General features: G+C 46.3%; 1 protein-coding gene across 1 annotated transcript in view; it reads left to right on the forward strand.

Moving 5' to 3' along the window:
- The window catches only part of RAB40C (RAB40C, member RAS oncogene family), a 63,897-nt gene that overhangs the window by 26,937 nt on the left and 16,760 nt on the right, over nt 1-20,200 (forward strand). Inside the window, exons 3-4 of the mRNA XM_038418206.2 lie at nt 6,218-6,278; nt 9,819-9,879. Of these exons, the coding sequence (XP_038274134.1) occupies nt 6,218-6,278; nt 9,819-9,879 (122 nt within the window). The remainder of the gene's footprint in view (nt 1-6,217; nt 6,279-9,818; nt 9,880-20,200) is intronic.

The following is a 20,200-nucleotide window of genomic DNA, read 5'->3' on the forward strand; positions in this document are numbered from 1 at the left end:
TGGGGTGCACTCTGTTCCCCACATACCTGTGGTGTGATGAACAGCATGTTGGCTAGTTTTAAAAAGGTGTGCTCGCAGGGAATGTTGTAGCCTTTTCCATTCAACCACTTTGGAAGGAGATTCAGCTTCCTCTAAAACTGAGGGACATGGCAAGCAGACTGGCTCCCTGATCTTCAACGAAAATCCTTGTTTATCCAGAAGATTTCAAACACCTTCACATAAATGGGACTTAACTGTTAAACATGGCCTACATCAGGAACTTTTTGGGTATTTCTATGCTGTTGAGCCTACGGCTCAATAAAATTCTGGTTCAGATTTTTAGCAACATTTATAAACTATGTCCTACTTCAGACTGATCCTTTTCCAAGCATTTCTAGAGGAAGAGTGCTCATTGCCTTACTTGACCCAAGTAGCATACAAGTTGCATGGTTCATCTTAGACTAACAACTTTCACTACCAAGTGACTAAACTATGAAGAGTTTAAACAATGTGTTGTAGTCTAAGGACTTGCTACACTTGTGAGTTAGAGCGAATTAAAGGAGCCCAAGGCGCACTAGCTCACTACCCGTCCACACTGGCAAGGCATGTAGAGCGCTCTGACTCCGCAGCTAAAGCGCTCCTGGTACTCCACCTCGGTGAGTGGAATAACATTTGGTGCGCCCCCGCTGGAGCACCGTGGCACCAGTATGGACGCCCTGGTCTGTTAGTGTGCTTTGATTGGCCTCCATATGTGTCCCACAATGCCTGTTCTAACCACTCTGGTCATCACTTTGATTTCTACTGCCCTGCCCTTAGGTGACCAACCATCAGACCCGCCCTTTAAATTCTCTGGGAATTCTGAAAATTCCCTTCCTGTTTGCTCAGCCAGGCTTGGAGTGCTCTGTGCGAAACTTTCCAGGTGACCATGCCTCCACGTGCCAGGCGATCCCCAGTATGGAGCAATGGCGAGGTGATGGACCTCATCAGTGTTCGGGGAGAGGAAGCTGTCCAGTACCAGCCGTGCTCCAGCCGTAGGAATTACGATACCTTTGGGCAGATATCAAGGGACAAGATGGAAATGGGCCATGACCAGGACGCACTGCAGTGCAGGATTAAAGTGAAGGAGCAGCGGTATGCCTACCGTGAAGCAAACAGCCGCTCCGGTGCTGCCCTTTCGACCTGCGGTTTCTACAAAGAGCTGGATGCGATACATGGGGGCAACCCCACCTCCATTCCGAGGACCACCATGGACACTTCAGAGTCCAGTGCAACAAGGCAGGGGGAAAAGGAGGAGCAGGAAAGCAGGAGCGAGGGTGCTGAGGTGGAGGAAGACACCCCGGAATCCCTAGATGCATGCAGCCAGGAGTTGTTCTCGAGCCAGGAGGAAGGTAGCCAGTCATGGTGGCCGGTGCTTGGGGAAGGACAAACACCAGAAGAGGTTCCCGGTAAGCAGCTTTTATTTTGGGAAGGAAGTTATTCAGTGCGGGTTCTTGGGGTAAGGAGGGTTTGGGCTGCATGCATGCCTAGATGCGGAATAGGGCATTGATGTGCTCTTTCACATCGCAGTAATCAGCCTCAGTGATCTCTTCAAAGGTCTCATCCAGAATTTGGGCAATGCACTTGCACAGGTTTCTCGTGAGGGCCACTGTGGCCCTTAGCCTTACTGGGACAACTTGTCTGCACTACTGTGCCGTGAGGGGCAGGGGGGACCATTGCTGTACACAGGCAAGCTGCATCAGGGCCAGGGCAGAAGCCACATTGCAGTAGAAGATATCAGTTGTATATAAGTTACCCTCAGCAGCAAGATATCTTCCAGGACGAACTCCTGTGGAAAATGTAGGGACAGTGTTCAGTATAGGGGCCCCCTGCCACTGTTGGCTCTCCCCAAGGCACAGAAACCCAGAGGACAGTACAGCCATGAAACAATCACCAGCACCAGTCATGCTTGACCCTGTGCTTACTCACCATTTTGTGAGTTGTGTGCTCGCTTTGGGACTTCAAATTATGCTATTGTGTAGACTGTGCTTGCCCTTAAGTACGGAGGAATCATTGCTCTGTCTGGTGTGAACAATGCTGCTTCTGTTAAGTGTTGCATTTTGCCTTTACAGATGCAACCTTGAGATCTCATCTGTCCATGTTATCACCGGCTGAAAGACTCCAAAGAATCAGAAAGAGGCCATGTAGAAGCAAGGAAGACATGTTGCATGAAGTAATGCAGCATTCAAGTAATGAAAATCGAAATGTGCAGGAGTGGCGGGACAGTGAAAGGAGGATCCGCCAGCAGAATGAGGAGCGCCGGCACAAAAGTGCAGTGCTCCGGCAGCAAAGCATGGATCAGCTGATAAGCATAATGGAGCACCAAGCGGACTCTATCCCAGCACTCGGAGCCATGCAGGCCGAGCACTACCCCTCCCCTCCACCCACAGCCCTTGTCCCAAAACTCTTTCCCTTGTGCCCCCATGTCGCCTTTCCCACTTTCCCCAATATCTGGGTTCTTACTGCCACCAACTGCATCCAACACCTGTAGCTTCACCATCCAGCCCTGAAAACCTCGACTGTTACCCACTGCACTCAACCTCCATCACCATGCAGTATAGCATCCTGAAGTGCAGCACTCATTGCACAGCACTCCAGACAGAAAGTCTGAGTATGAGAACAGGACATACACAAACTTGTGATTGTACCTTACCCACCCCACCCCCTTGCCCTTTCTGTTTCCCAAGCAGTTGGTTGTTTTCAATAAATGGATTTTCTTTTCAATAAATGGAATTTTTTTGGCTTTGAAAACATTCTTTATTATTGCATAAAGTAAAAGATACCTTAGCCCAGGAAAGAAACAGGCAGTACAGGTCAGCATAGCAAACACAGATTCCTGCTAACATTGGAACCACTCCTGTGCAGGGCACCAGACATTACTGGTGGCTTTCAGGCTCAAATTGCTCCCTCAGGGCATCCCTAATCCTTGCAGCCCTGTGCTGGGCCCCTCGAATAGCCCTGCTCTCTGGCTGTTCAAATTCAGCCTCCAGGAGTTAAACCTCCGAGTTCCATGCCTGAGTGAATCGTTCACCCTTTCCTTCACAAATGTTATGGAGCATACAGCATGGGGATATAACCGCGGGGATGTGTCATTGGCCAGGTCCAGCTTCCCATACAGAGAGCGCCAGCAGCCTTTTAAATGGCCAAAAGCACACTCCACAGTCATTCTGCACTGGCTCAGCCTGTTGAACCGCTCCTTGCTGCTCTCAAGGCTTCTTGTGTAGGGTTTCATGAGCCACGGCATTAAAGGGTAAGTGGGGTCTCCAAGGATTACAATGGGCATTTCGACTTCCCCTATGGTGATCTTCTGGTCTTGGGAAAAAAGTCCCAGCTTGCAGCTTCTTGAACAGGCCAGTGTTCCAAAAGATGTGTGCATCATGCACCTTTCCGGGCAAGCCTGCGTTAATGTCAATGAAACGCCCACAGTGGTCCACAAGCGCTTGGAGAAATACCCCTTCTGATTAACGTACTTGGAGGCTAGGTGGGCTGGTGCCAGAACTGGAATATGCGTGCCATCTATTTCCCCTCCGCAGTTGGGGTAACCCATTTTTGCAAAGCCATCCACAATGTCATGCACATTTCCCAGAGTCACAGTTCTTCTGAGCAGGATGTGATTGATGGCCCTGCAACATGATTCCAACAGTCGACTTTCCCACTCCAAACTGGTTAGCGACAAATCGGTAGCTGTCTGGAGTTGCCAGCTTCCAGATTGCAATAGCCTCCCGTTTCTCCACCATCAGGGCAGCTCTCAATCTCATGTCCTTGCGCCACAGGGTGGGGGCAAGGTCATCACACAGTCCCATGAAAGTGGCTTTTCTCATCTGAAAGTTCTGCAGCCACTGCTCATCATCCCAGACTTGCTTGACAATGTGATCCCACCATTCAGTGCTTGTTTCCCCGAGTCCAAAAGCAGCGTTCCGTGGTGGTGAGCATGGCCGTGAATGTCACAAGCAAACTCCTGTCATATGTGTTACTCAAGTCGATATCGTCGGAGCCCTCACTGTCACTTTGGATCATAAGGAATAACTCGACTGATAAACGTCATGTGCTGGTGAGACTCGTCAGTATACACCTCAGCAGTTTGGGCTCCATTCCCACAGACCAAAAGGGAAGACAGCGCGTGTAGTACAAAAAACGTTGAAAGATGGTGCCAAATGTGGATGGAAGCAAAGGGATTGTTGGGATGCAAAGTGATGCATCACGGGGCGTTGGGACAGGACCCAGAATGCCCCGTCCCTTCCCTCGAGCCACAGCGCCAGAATGGGAAGAGGTGCTCTGTGGGATAGCTGCCCATAATGCACTGCTACCAATGCCGCTGCAAGTGCCACAAATGTGGCCACGCCAGTGCACTTGTTCCTGTCAGCGTGGACAGACTGCAGCACTTTCCCTACTGCATTCTCCAAAGGCAGGTTTAACTCAAAGCGCTCTACATCTGCAAGTGTGGCCATGCCCTAAGTCTAGGTATTGCGAACACCACCTACTGGTGAGTTCTTAAAACTTAAACAAGGAGCAGGATAGGTGAAATGGTATTGCAACCTGAGCAATGCATGAATAGCCTGGAAAAACACACTTCCACAGAAATCTGGGAAAGCTTAACTTTGACTCCTGAGGTCCCTTCCAACCCTGATATTCTATGAATTCAGCTCCCCATTGTAAGGAGTCTTAGAACAGAAGAGGTTCCTTTTTAAATAGATATCATTTTAAGACTTCATCAGTTAAGCAAATGAAAAAGAAACACAATTCCTTGTTGCATCAGCCACCACCAGTCCCTGACATTTACGAGACTTGAGATGACCCTCCTACAATGATCCTTTCTGCAGAAACAAAGAAGCTGTGAGGTGCTACAATACATTTCTGACTTCTCGGCAGATTTAGCAGCAGGAATTTTTGGACTCGCCCCTTGTGGTTTGGAGCCTGGTTCTCAAACTGATTTTGACGTAATGCTGTGCAATCCTGTAGTGTGTGTTGCGGTCTTCTTATCGTGACATGAATGTAGGTTGGGGTGGGCAAACGTTTTGGCCCAAGTGCCACATTGCGATTGCAAAACTGTATGGAAGACTGGGTAGGGAAGGCTTTGCCCCCCCAAACAGCCTGGTCCCTGCCCCCTCCCATTCCCGACTGCCCCGCTCAGAACCCCCTACCCATTCAACCCCCTCTGCTCCTTGTCCCCTGACTACCCCCTCCCGGGATCCAACCTCCCACGCCTATCCAACCCCACTGTCCCTTATTCAACCTCCCCACCCCCTTACCGTGCCCCTCAGAGTGGTAGGAGCTCACAGCCCCGTCACCCGGCTGGAGCCAGCCATGTCGCCGCGCCGCCCGGCAGAAGCAGCCAGAGCGCTGGCGGTGCAGTGAAGTGAGTCTGTGAGGGAGGGGGGATAGCAGGGGTGGGGCCAGGAGCTAGCCTCCCGGGCCGGGAGCTCAGGGGCTGGGCAGGACGATCCCGCGCGCTGTAGTTTGCCCACCTCTGATGTAGGTGATAAGGGAGGAGGTAACTGTTCTTCTAATACAGTGAAATTTAACCAAGTGCCTTTGTCACTAAGTCTGACTTACTTTTTAGTGAGATAAGAACTCATTTTTCTTATAAGTACATTTGCAATAGTAGTTTCTCTAAGAGTATTCAATTCTATTGCATGCTTCAGTCTCATCCTTTCGAACATGAAATCAGTCTCCATGGTGAACCTCTCAGCATCAATTTTAGATCATAGTTACACTTAGTGAAAATTGCAGGAGGTGATGTCCTTTCACTGAAAGGAAGACTGTTGGTTCTTGGGCTGAATAAATTAAAAGCTCCTCTGATGTAAAGTTGCCAACGCTCCAGTTAATCAGCATAAAAGCTTGAACTTAATACTCAGCACTGTCATTCAGGGTAGCGGTACAAGTCTATAAATTCCATATAACCAGGATCTTCAGTTTTTTCTCGAAGACTGGAAGACCTGGATACGATCAAAAGGGTTAAACATGGTTGGGGGAAGGGTAATTCTTGCAACAAAGCAAAGTGCTTTCCAGTGGAGCTACTTTAGTGATCACTCTTCTACTTCCAAGCACTCCATATGTACTTAGTGCATGGGAGATGAAGCAGCAGCATCTTCTGCAAACCTTTGAACCATAGAACTGTCAGCAGCTGGGGAAAGTAGATTGCATGTTTATGTCTCTAAAGACCTGCTCAGTGTTTGTTCAGCTTTTATTGGTTTCTTTGCAGGAATTGACTACAAGACCACCACTATCTTGCTGGATGGCAGAAGGGTCAAGTTGGAACTCTGGTGAGTTTACATTTCTAAGCTATCTTGGCAGCAGGCCCAGTGTCTCTGAACGTGGTGATGTCTCTGTGTGACTGAAGAGGGAATATAGATAGCTTTTGAAAGCATGCTTCAATTCACTTGTAATGCTGTAAGAAATGCTAGCCTACTGCTCTTTCCCCTTTTCATTAGAATCAGAGGTGTAGCCCTGTTAGTCTGTATCCGCAAAAACAACAAGGAGTCCGGTGGCACCTTAAAGACTAACAGATTTATGAAGAGTTTAAACAACGTTTGTGTTGTATTCCAAGTCTAGGTATTGCGAACACCTCCTAATGGTGAATTCTTAAAATTTAAACAAGGAGCAGGCAAGGTGAAATGGTATTGCAACCTGAGTAATGCATGAATAGCCTGGAAAAACACTCTTCCACAGAAATCTGGGAAAGCATAACTGAATTGAGCTCCCCATTGTAAGGAGACTTTGAACAGAAGAGATTCCTTTTTAAATGGATATCCTTTAAAGACTTCATCAGTTTAAGCAAATGAAAAAGAAACACAATTCCTAGTTGCATCAACCACCACCAGTCCCTGACGTTTACCTCTAACATTTACAAGACTTGATATGACAAGACAGTTTACCTAAGTTGCTTTGATGCAATTAGTGTCCCTCTTCATCATAGTTACTCATATTGCAGCATTAATACAGATCCTCTTTTCAGTGTGTGGCCCATGAAAATTTGGGACACGTAACCAAATTTTTTTGTTAGCTGGATTCCCACACTCTCTAAAACTGTAGTCAGCCCACACCATCTGCACACCCAGTTCCAGCAACCAGACCACCATCCTCTATTCCCAGTGTGGTCTCATTTTATCGTCCTCCAACATGTCACCCGATTCCCACACAACCTTCCCGTGCTTTTAAAAAAAAAAAATAATTTTTCAGCTACAATGCCTGGCTTCCCGGATCACACAGGGAAAAAACTACATGAGGGAAAGAAGGAAAGGAATCTGGTTGTGGGGCTCCACGTCTGTTTCCAGAGAGCTGGCCCTGGATTTTGTTGGGCCCTGGCTTCCACCCTTTAGGTTAAGAGTTGGAGGGAGGGGAACCCTCTGATGAGAAGGGAACAGACCCCAAAACTAAAAGGGCATAGATGCATTCAGTTTCTTGGGAACAGGGCTTACTTCAATAACATGACTCTGTAGCAGAGAACAATGAGAATGGAGAGTGATATTTGAATGAAGAGTCCTTGGTGGGCAAGTAGGAATTGCAAGACTGGATCAGACTTGTGGTCCATCTAGTCTAGTATCTTGCATCAGGGCCTGTACCAGGTGCTTCAGAGGAACATCTAAGAACCCTGAAGCATATAGGTCTCACCCTGATCTAATAGAGATTGACTTAAGCCCTGAAGCATGAGATTTTAATATCCTTTCCACAAATTGTGTACCATTATGAAACACTGGATATTTGTTGTTCCTGTAAATGTTCATCTCTATCTGAATCCTGGTAAGTTCTTGGACTCTGTGTTCTGTTGCACTGAGTTCTGTAGTTCAATTACATGTGTGAAAAGATGTTTCCTTCTATTGGCTTTGAATTCCCCTTTTCATTTGATTGACAGTCCCGTTGTTATGTGACAGGGAGAATAGAAGTTCCCAGTCTTCCTTTGCTGCTTATATAGATAGCAATCCCTATGTATCATGTCCCCTCTTACTCACCATCTTTCAAAGGTAGCAGTCCTTGTCTTTTCAGTAATTCTTCAGAGGAGAATTTTCCTAGGCCTTTTGTCTTTTTCATTGTCCTTCTCTGAACCCCTCTAATCCTGAAATATCTTTTTGGAGATGCAGTGAGCAGTACTGCGTGCACTATCCACATGAGGCCACACCTTTTGATTTATATAACAGCATTATTATAATCTCAGTATTTAATCACTATTTTATTCCTTTTGCAATCTAATATTTTGTGTGCTTTTTTTTTTGACCACAGCTGCACATTAAACAGAGGTCTACATTGAGCTGTCACAGTGATGCCCAGGTTCCATAATGTGAAATTTCAGAGCTTAATTTGAGTGCAGTGCTGTGTTGAAACTTAAATCACATCTGAGTCTATCAGGCAGCTGATGAGTCTGAAATTGAGTCTCTGGGAAACTTGATCGAGGGTGATCAGAATTCCCATTGCTCATTGACGTGCACCTCCTAGATCAGTATCGAATGGACACAACAGGCGTAGAAGACATCCCAGTACGCTGTCTGGTTAGCCTGACCTCTGATTGTACTTCAGTAGACATTGCTTAGATCAATCACTATGCTGTGCTCCAGCATAATCTCCCAGATGTCCACAAATGCTCATTGAAATTCTGTTAATGTCAAGTTTTAAATAAACTTCAAGGAATGACTTAAACCTACAAATAAAGAGTTGAGGTGTTTAGTGTCTGTCATGCCTGTGTGCTGCAGAATATGCTGTATTGCTCTGTGCTGTTCCCAATGATGGTGTGTTGTGAAGTATCTGCACACATGGTGGATTTACACCCAAGGAGGATTGAGTGTAAAGGTCTCTCCTATAGCCAGAAAGGGTCACTGATGCAGCTTCCCTTCTTAAGGGCTTCTGAACAGATGAGCTCAAGGAGGACTTTCTCATTGCCACTTGGGGAAAAAAAAAAAAAAAAAAAAAAAAGTTTAAATACAAATCTTAAAAGCATAGGCTAGGTCTGCACCATTACCAAAGAAGGGATTCCTAGCCCAGTCTCACTCGGAGCTGAGCGAAATTAAAGAGAAGATGCCCTGCCCTTTTGAATAGTGACTCGGTTTGCCTCTTGGTTCGTCATGGAGAGGGCTGCAGGTTTGTTATGGATACGTTGATTTTCCTGTTTTGTCCTTGACTTGTCTTTGTCTCGCTGACTCACCCTGTAGCGACGGCTCCTGTCCCGTGGGGCTGGGCCTGGCTTCTTACTCTGGGTATGGTGACCTGGTGTGCAAGATCACAGCACCGCTCCTGTTTGGCCCACCCATCATGACAAGGGGGCAGCCAGTCCAAACCTGAGTGGTGCTGCGACCCTTTGTGCCATGTCACCATGCTCAGAGTGGGGAGCCGCCACTGCAGGGTGAGTGCAGGATGGGCTTGCTCTTCAGCCCCATTGCTGTGACCCCTCCTCATCAATCACAACATTTTGTATTAAAAATCCCAAAATCCATGATTTTTACTAAATTTACCATGACTACTTTGTAATTTTTGATTTAAAAATGCGGTGACAAATTGGCAGCCCTAATCATGGAGTAGTGCTGAGAAGGTGCAAATAGAGTACTGCTCCATAGGAAGGATGACGACTACAGCAGGGGACTTCCTGGTATATCGTAAAGGTGGTCACCTATTGGGGAGGAAAAACTTTCCAAAATCACATAAAAGCATCTTGCAGAGCAGCACGCATTCCCTCCAGCTTCCAGGTACTATGCACGTACAAAGAGATCAGGTGTGACTCTCTGATGGATTGGTTCATACTTAAGTCTGGAGAACCCCCTACTGACGAGAGACTGGTCTGTCTAAGTTGTCTCAATTTGTTGGATTTTCTGTTTCAGGGATACATCTGGCCAGGGGAGGTTCTGCACCATTTTCAGATCCTACTCCAGAGGTGCTCAGGTAAGCACTACCAACATTGTTACCCTGGACTAGGCCTGCTCACCATCAAAGTTCTCCAGACGAATGGGAAACAAGTTAATGCCCAACAGCACCATCCAGCATCACGTGTTTCCCTTCTGATGTCCTGGCCCTGCCTTTCTGATCAGCATATGCACAAATGGGGGGACTTTCTCAAGGGGATTGACTTATGCTATTGCAGTAGAATACAAACGGTGCTCCACTGTACTAGGTAGCACACTGTAGGTGGTCTCAGGAGGTATGGTTACTAGTATAGATCATGTGGGGCAGTCTTTGCACTGGATCTACGTTAGGGTTAGGTTGGAGTTCAGGATTTTGGCTGAAAGCTGACTTGGTAAGCCTCAAATGACTGCAAACTCATGAGACCAGCTTTCCATATTCTGTTCCAGTTCCAGAAAATGAGCTTCTTCAGTTTATGTTCTTGACCTAGGCCTTAAACCAGAAGGGCTGGTTCAAATGTGGTACCTCAGCCCTTAAAATGTGGGGGTGAAGGTTTAGAATGTTACTGCTGGGGGAATGTGAACAATATATTAAAATTCTGTTTATTTTATTTGTCAAAATAACACAATATAATAATTCCAGTTTCAATTATTTTGGTAATTTATTTCAAAATAACTGTCAACAAATATGTCAACAATACAGACAACAGCAAAAAAGATTCCCTCAGGAGCAGAGAGTTAATGAAACCCCTACAACAATCCAGTTTCAGTTGGGGTGCTGGAGAGGACTGTGTGAGGGCCCCCTACCCCAGACACCCGCATCTCCTATTCCTCCAGAGCCGAGCCACTGGGCATCTCCCAGCCCACACATCCACATCCCCAAAGAACCCAGCCGCAGTGCAACCCCCAGTCCAGACACCAGTATCCCCAGAGCCTTTACTCCCTCCAACTTCTTTACTGTCCCACCAGGGGACATGGTGTGGTGCAGCCCTGCCTTTCCTCACCCTTTGTCACAGCTGGCTGGGTCCCCCCAGGCCCTCTCACTCCTGGGAGAATGAAGATTAAAGAGCGTGCAACGTGCAGCCTCCAGCCCTGCCACGCTGGGCGTTCTGCTCATTGGAAGCTGGGCTCTGCTTCTGGAGGCCAGAAATTCTGCGGGGGAAACAGGGAATTCTTCAAAATTCTGCATTCCTCAGTGGCACAGAATTCCCCCAACTGTAGAATGTGAGCCTCTGCTTTGGGCCCAGCTCCAGAGTAGAGACTCAGTCTAACCCAACATCTCTCACTGATGTCTAAGATCTCATGACTCAGACCCTGCCCAGTTCTCTGAATAGTTGTCCCTAGTTATCACAGCAGTATGGCATCACTAACTAAATCTCTCTGGTAAAATGATAGGCTCCATGGAATAAACTTTCCTTAAGCCAAATAAACTTAGGCTGCTCATTTCTGTGGCCCAGAGGGGCTCTGGAAAATATCCCTCTGACTTTTCAAGAACCAGTTGTTGTCTAAAGGCTCACTGACTGGACCAGTACATCCAGCAATTACCTAAGGCCTCAGCCTCTGAATTTCTGCCACTTCAACTTAATCTCTCACTGTTTTTTCCTCTTTGAATTTCACTACCCACAGCTGTTAAGCTACTTCTCCAGCTGGGAAGGCCATCATGCCTTCTTTTCTTAAGACTTCCTACAAATGTACTTGAGATCTAGACATACGAGCACTAGACTGCATACCATGCATGGTCTCCTCCAAGTGTCACATTTAGTTTTTATGTACAAACCTCTAGTGTTGTGGATGGTTCTGAGGGGTGTCTTTGGCTGCTGCTAACTCTATGGCTCTCTCAATGAGGAGCAGCAGCACTTCATGCTATGATTTGTGTGTGTGGGGAATGGGGGAGCACAGAGTTCCTGTACATGCATACCTAATATGATACAGGAACTTTAAGATTAACTCCCCTTCCTGCCCCTCGGCAAGTTCTGCCCCAAAGTTGCATTCCAGAGGGCTCTAGAAGAACTCCACTCCTGGTAAAACACATGTAGTCAGCACAGGTCTTTGTCCCATCCAACTTCTGATACTATATGGTATTTTGAGGATCAAATGAAATTTGACCAAAACCAATCTTTTCCTGTTCCTGAAACCTTATTAGAGTCAAATGCACAAACCAAACTCTTGACAGACAGAGATGGCTGATTACAAACCAGGGTTAGAGCTAGGAGATGAGTCCCTCTAGATTTCCTAATCATCCTAACAGGAAACACCAATTGACAGCTCCTACCTCACTCTGCAGGATTCAAAGATACAAGCTGCTCTCCAAACTATTGCTGTTAGAAGCTTTCTAATTTACAATCAAAGTTGTTTGGAGCAGGGACATCTCTAGGTCCGTGTACAGTGTCTAGTGCAAGGAGGTCCTGATCCATGACTGGACCTCTAGGCACTACTACAATACAAGTACAAAAATGAAGGAGAAACAGAAGGCTAAAGAAGCAGCCTTGCAGGGTGTAGCAACCTGTTACCATGTCAGAACTGGAATAGAGTTATACCTAGGATGACCATATGTCCCATTTTGACCAAGACAGTCCCTTTTTTAAGCCTTGTCCCAGCCATCCTGACTTTTTTGGCAAAAGTGGGCATTTGTCCCATTTGCTCTTATTGATTGGTGATCAGCTGGCAACAGCAAACGGGACAAATGCTCACTCTTGTCAAAAAAATAAAATAAAATAAAATTAAAATAAAATAAAAGAAGGGTGTAGAAGAATGTGTGGGGGTGAGCGGCAGTGCCAGCCTCTGGAAGGGGAAGGTAGGGCTTGAGTGAGCGGCGATCCCAGCCCAGCACAAGGGGCAGGCAGGACTTGAGTGTGCAGCGATGCCATCCCCAGCCCCATGCAAGGGGCAGGGAGGGCTTGAGCGAACAATGATGGGGGGGGCAGGGGGATACAGGGCTTGGGTGAGCGGCTCAGGCCCGTATGATCACCCTAGTTATACCACTAGAAATCAAAATAAATAATGCAAGATGGCTGCATTGGATAACCACTTAATTCCTGTAACTAGGCCTGTCCTCAGCACTGCCGTCTGTTGGAGTGACTTGTGGTGTGATGAGTTGCCACGGAGGGGCAGCCTCTTATTGAAACTGAATTGTGAGAGCTGACTTTCAGTCTCAAATGGAGCATTTTCTTAGGCAGTAGCTTCCCTCCCTCCCTCCCCTATACAAGAGCGTTGGGTGTTTCCTTTGAACGGCAGAGTCTGGAACTGCTGGTGTTTGCATCAGCACTCCACAGTGACCAATAAAAGCTTGAAAGTGTTTGTCTATATGGAAAGCATGCCTCACTTACCTTCCCTGCATACTTTGCCACCAGGGAGCAGTCTGTGAGGAATGTGATTTTGATTTTTTTTAAAAAATTTTTTAGCCCAGACCTTACAGCTGATCTGGGTGGCAGGAGTCATTTTAGTATAGACAAAGGACTGTGTTCAGGGATGTAGATAGAGCTGCCAGTCAGCAGGGGGCTTATGTAGCAAGGTACAACTTCTGTCTTCCTCAAAACTTCTGGATACTGTGCAGCTTGTAACTTCCCTATTCACAGATGCACCTCTTTTGCTTGTTAAGTGATCCTAAAGGTTGAGTATAAATAGTGAATGAACTGAGTTATTAAAAAGCAAAAGGATACTAAATGAAAACCTCTCTGCAGCATGTGAATGCAATTTCCACTGCAACCTCATAGCATTGTTCTCATTAGACAAGCATTTGTGTGTGAAACTTGGGCACTTTTTGGAGGCTAAGGACAGGAAGCCCAGGGATCCTTCCACTGTATGGTTTGTAATAAACCTTCACTCAATACTAGTAGCTGAAAGCCCATGCTGTAATTTGTAAAGTAATGTGTGGTTTTAAAAAAAAAAAAAAAAGGCTGAGAATTTAGAAATTAGGCAGTTACAGACCACAAATCCCTGTAATGATTGCACCTGGTCATATTCTAAACAAAAATAACTGTTAACTATGGTTGTAGCTGTTTCCATCAGTTCACACTGATTCAACAGCCGTTCTAGGATTCAAAGTGACACATAGCATGACGTTCTTGAAATCGTATTCTACAGAGGAATAGGTTAACGTAGGGGGTGATCACTAATTCTAAATTTTAACGTCTGTCTTCAGTTTGGTGCCTACTGTCCTTCATAATATAGAATGAACTGTGTAGCCTGAGCTTTCGCTGAAATATTTTGTGCAGATCTCAGGGTGTCTTTGTATCGAGACTAAAACATTGCAGAATGAAGTCCCTTTAAATAAATCATGCCTGCTGTTTCTCATGAAGCTGGCCACATGTTTCAGAAAAAGGGCCATCCTAGTTTAAACTGCTCTTTAAGTAGCCAAGCAAAGGGAAGGTACTAGTTGCATCAGAAGGTAGAATTTTCTGCAAGGATGGGCTTTGGTGCCCATTTCTTAGCACCACCAATTTCTTAGCACCACCTCTCTCTCTTAAAAAGGCTTCAACAGACTTGGCACTAGACTGGCATCTTTGCCCTTTCCTCTGTTTGGAAGCTACCATTCACCAAGAGCCGAGTTTCTGGCTCCTAACTATAAATGCCAAGCAGCTGCTTGGTCTGAGAAGCATCTCCTCTTCAGGGAGGTTGCACCTGACTCTAGTGTGGAGAATGAATGGAGTGGGGAGAGCATAACCTCTGTGGAAGTTTCCTTAAGAAATTCGGCCCTAATTACCATGGACTGGGAAGCAGTCTCAGAATGGGAAGAGAATCTGCCTTGATGATTCCCTTTCCCATACCATACATCTCATTCAGCCCGAGCTCTGGACTGTGAGAGGAGATTAGTCTGTATTAACAAGGAGGCATGCGTTTTGAACACTTTGCAGTATCTGCAGATTGCACACTATCAGTGTGTCTGGGTCACTGGACTTGGTAAACAACGCTACATACGTTTATGGGCCACCTCAATTGGGCACGTGCATTGTTCTTCTGGAAAAAGTCAGTCATTGGAAGTATCAGGATTGGACAAACCTCAATGTCCAAAATTAGCCAATTTCAGATACTGGGCAATGAATAGTCCCCTTTTTAGCCTAAGCAAACAAGCCTACCTCACTAAGTGGTGCTTGGAGCCATGGACAAATGATTGGAATACAGTAGGGCAAGTGACAAAGCCACACCATCTCCTTTGACAAGGACTATGTGATTTAACTCGCTTTGCTACATACTGCTTTAAAAAGGTAAACAATTTGTCTAGGCTTGAAGGAAAGCAGTACCAAGTTTCAGGTTTAAGAGCGTAGCCAAAAGGACTTTAAAATGCAGTAACAGTGATGTAGGCCAGTAGACCATTAGGCTAAATTCTTTGGGCTGTGGTCTGAAATGCTGCCTTTGTCTGTTAGTGTTCATTAGTTAAGAATCGTGCATTTCTCCCTAACTGGTCTTCATCAGAATTAGTAGTAGCCTGTTGCAGGCAGTGTTGCCTTGTGGCTGGAACAGGTGACTCTTGGGACATTTGCATTCTGATCCTAATTCTGCTCCTGAATGTGAGAGATCTACAAGGCACTCCAACCTATCTGTGCCTCCATTTTCTCATCTGTGAAATCCTCTGTGGGCTCCTGCCCTCCCCCCCCGTACTTTAACGGCCTCTTTTTAAGTAGCCCTATACCTATCCCTGAGGCCCCTGCCAGTTTTTGTGGTGGTAGAATGTCATTTTTCCTCTTTGTTGTTGGATGAAAGGTGCATACAGACAGGGGAAACTGACTACAACGAAACAGAAAAGCAGAGTAGTCACAAATGGCAGCATTTTCAAGGGCATATAAGTCCCATTTTCAAAGTGATTTGAGCACTGTGAAAGTCAGGGATATTTAGGTACTCTTGTAAACTTTACCCAAAGCTCTGCCAAACACACACTCAATAACCTAACTGGAAATACTAAAGTCTCTAATCTTTTCTGTTAATAGTGACCTTGGATGGTACAAATAATAGTTACAAACTGTTCAGATAGCATGTGTGATTGTTAGTGTCCTAACTTGAACAGCCCCCTATTGCCTCTCCCCGTATTTGGATGGGGAAGATCCAAAACTTGTGAATCACAGCCTGGGGCTGTACATCTGTGTAGTAGGGGCTGTCATTCATGTCGTAATTGTGCCAAATAGCTCAGCACCTGGAATAATTGTCCACTGAGGATACAGCGCTCTAATCTTTCTGACCTCTCTCCAGCTTCAATTTCTGCTTCTATTGAAGAAAGGTCTTCGTGGAAGCTATTCTGTAGTACCTCAATGTTCCTAGCCTCTGCTATCACTACATGAATTTTTTTAAATTCTTGAGGCAGGGAAGAATGGGGAAGCATCACTGAAACCTGTGTGAGCAGCTTCCCGGCAGATACTGTCAGAGCAGCTCAGGCTTCAGGAATTCAGGCAGAGAAAATAAATAGGAAAGAAGTGGTGGTGATGGCTAACTCAGTTGCTGCCATGTCAGAAGAGTGCTCCTAACTGATAGGCTAAGATGTCTGGAAAAGCAAACTGATGCTACCTTCTGGGGTTGGCTTGCTTTTTCCCCACCCTACCCTTGCATGCTCTTTCTGATTTGAAATGGGAGGGTGGTGAGGGCTTTAGCTCTTCATCCGTGACAGCTAGCTGTTCCAGTTCCTATTTTTCCTTTTTTTCTCATGCCTTTTTACAACAACTTCATCTGCCACTCATGTAACTAAGGACTGATCTACATTAAGCTGTAGGTTGACCTAAATTATTCTATGTATGTTATGTAACTGAAGTCGATGTTACTTAGATCAACTTACAGTGGTGTCTACACCATGCTGTGTCAACAGGAGACGCTCTTCCGCTGACTTAGTGGGTCTTCACCAGACCCACTAAATCAACACTGCTGCATCAATCACAGCAGTGCCCATTTAGCCATAACTATAGACAGGCCCTCAGCTACTTAGACCCACCATACTGATTTAACACCTTGGGACTAGTGAGTTTGGACTGTACATAGATGTTCAGTATCCTACAAGGTTGTATTCTAATCAGAAGTGTGATCAGCTAGCACAGGGGCAGGCAAACTTTTTGGCCCGAGGGCCACATCAGGGTATGTCAAGGTCCCTTCCCCACTCTGAACTCTAGGGTACAGATGTGGGGACCCGCATGAAAAACCCCCTAAGCTTATTTTTACCAGCTTAGGTTAAAACTTCCCCAAGGTACGAACTATTTTACCTTTTGTCCCTGGACCTTATTGCTGCCACCACCAAGCGTCTAACAAATATAACAGGGAAAGAGCCCACTTAGAAACATCTTCTCCTCCCCCCTCCCCAAATCCCCCCAAGCCCTACACCCCCTTTCCTGGGAAAGGCTTGATAAAAATCCTCACCAATTTGCATAGGTGAACACAGACCCAAACCCTTGGATCTTAAGAACGATGAAAAAGCAGTCAGGTTCTTAAAAGAAGAATTTTAATTGAAGAAAAAGTAAAAGAATCACCTCTGTAAAATCAGGATGATAAATACCTTACAGGGTGATCAGATTCAAAATATAGAGAATCCCTCTAGGAAAAACCTTAAGTTACAAAAAGACACAAAAACAGGAATATACATTCCATCCAGCACAACTTATTTTATCAGCCATTTAAACAAAACAGAATCTAATGCATATCTAACTAGATTGCTTATTAACTCTTTACAGGAGTTCTGACCTGCATTCCTGCTGTGGTCTCGGCAAAAGACAACACAGACAGAGAGAACCCTTTGTTCCCCCCCTCCAGCTTTGAAAGTATCTTGTCTCCTCATTGGTCATTTTGGTCAGGTGCCAGGGAGGTTATCCTAGCTTCTTAACCCTTTACAGGTGAAAGGGTTTTTCCTCTGGCCAGGATGGATTTAAAGGTCACATTTTACTTTTCCCTTTATATTTATGACAGGGTGCAAAACTATATGGAGGGCCGGGTAGGGAAGGCTGTGCCCCCCAAACAGCCTGGCCCCCATCCCCTATTTGTCCCCCCCGGGATCCCACCCTCTGTCCAACCCCCCCGCCCCCGCTCCCTGTACCCTGACTGCCCCGACCTATCCACACCCCCGTCCCCTGACAACCCCCCCCGGGACTCCCATGCCCTATCCAACCCCCCCAACCCCTGACTTCTCCAGAACCTCTGCCCCATCCAACTGCTTCCTGCTCCCTGTCCCCTGACTGCCCCCCTGGGACCCGCTACCCAAACCCCCCACTGCCACGCGCCACCCCCTTACCATACTACTCAGAGCGGCAGGAGCTCACAGCCCCACTGCCCGCGCAGCGGCATGGCTGCATGGGAGGGGGAACAGCAGGAGAGGAGCCGGGGTGAGCCTCCCAGGCCAAGAGCTCAGGGGCCAGGCAGGACGTTCCCGAGGGCCATAGTTTGCCTACCTCTGAGCTAGCAAAAACCCTCAGTAGACCTATAACTGTCACTATTAGGGCTCTTGCTAGTTGGCATTTGTACCTCATGCTAAGATGCTCCTGACATTAAAGGGTTAAGTGTGTGAATTAGGATCTCTCACTCTGCCAGGTTAATCTGACTCTTTGTTCTTAACCAAGGTATCAGTTCTGGAATTTTTGGCTTGGTCTTCAGTAGCACCTCTTATTCAAGGATCTCAAAGCATTTTTCTACATAAACATCAGTCAAGCCTCAAACGCATTGTTTCTACCCCCAACAAGATGGACGTTTAGTTCCATCTTATAGATGGGTAAATTTGAGGCAGCGGAACTGTGATTGGATCAAGGTGACCAGTAAAATGTCGCAAAGTCAAGAACAGAATCTAGGGATCAGGCTACCTAATCCTGTACTCCATCTGCTAGACACATACTAAAGAAAATAGACTTTGCCCAGAAGAGAAATAGCCAGTAGTAGCATACCTTGAAGCATCTGACTGCCTCTGAACTGATCCATGTTAAGCCTGCCATGGTGCAGTTAGCAAGCACTGTCATGGTTCCACCATATTTGAATAATTGTGGGATATGTGGCAGTGTCCACATTGCAGTTGTAATTGTAGCGGATTCCATTGGGGCCAGCAGATTACTGTTTGACTTTTTAAATTTGTCTGCAGCCTAGTGTGTGTAATAGCATTTCTCGGGGCTTAAAAGCAAACAACTTGAGCAAGGGCCTGCTATCATTATACAGGTTTCAGAGTAGCAGCCGTGTTTAGTCTGTATTCGCAAAAAGAAAAGGAGTACTTGTGACACCTTAGAGACTAACAAATTTATTTGAGCATAAGCTTTCATGAGCTACAGCTCACTTCATCAGATGCATTCGGTGGAAAATACAGTGGGGAGTTTTATATATACACACACAGAGAACATGAAACAATGGGTTTTATCATACACACCTCTGACCAACATATTAACCCACAGAGACCTTCCTACCAACACTACAAAATGAAGGATTCTGGGTGGACTCCTCCTGAAGGTCGAAACAGCAGACTGGACTTCTACATAGAGTGCTTCCGCCGATGTGCACGGGCTGAAATTGTGGAAAAGCAGCATCACTTGGCCCATAACCTCAGCCGTGCAGAACACAATGCCATCCACAGCCTCAGAAACAACTCTGACATCATAATCAAAAAGGCTGACAAAGGAGGTGCTGTCGTCATCATGAATAGGTCGGAATATGAACAAGAGGCTACTAGGCAGTTCTCCAACACCACTTTCTACAAGCCATTACCCTCTGATCCCACTGAGGGTTACCAAAAGAAACTACAGTATTTGCTCAAGAAACTCCCTGAAAAAGCACAAGAACAAATCCGCACAGACACACCCCTGGAACCCCGACCTGGGGTATTCTATCTGCTACCCAAGATCCATAAATCTGAAAATCCTGGATGCCCCATCATCTCAGGCATTGGCACCCTGACAGCAGGATTGTCTGGCTATGTAGACTCCCTCCTCAGGCCCTACGTTACCAGCACTCCCAGCTATCTTCGAGACACCACTGATTTCCTGAGGAAACTACAATCCATCGGTGATCTTCCTAAAAACACCATCCTAGCCACTATGGATGTAGAAGCCCTCTACACCAACATTCCACACAAAGATGGACTACAAGCCATCAGGAACAGTATCCCCGATAATGTCACGGCTAACCTGGTGGCTGAACTTTGTGACTTTGTCCTCACCCATAACTATTTCACATTTGGGGACAATGTATACCTTCAAATCAGCAGCACTGCGATGGGTACCCGCATGGCCCCACACTATGCCAACATTTTTATGGCTGACTTAGAACAACGCTTCCTCAGCTCTCGTTCCCTAATGCCCCTACTCTACTTGCGCTACATTGATGACATCTTCATCATCTGGACCCATGGAAAAGAAGCCCTTGAGGAATTCCACCATGATTTCAACAATTTCCATCCCACCATCAACCTCAGCCTGGACCAGTCC

This window comes from Dermochelys coriacea, chromosome 10 (genome assembly GCF_009764565.3).
Source record: "Dermochelys coriacea isolate rDerCor1 chromosome 10, rDerCor1.pri.v4, whole genome shotgun sequence".
Lineage (NCBI taxonomy): Eukaryota > Metazoa > Chordata > Testudines > Dermochelyidae > Dermochelys > Dermochelys coriacea.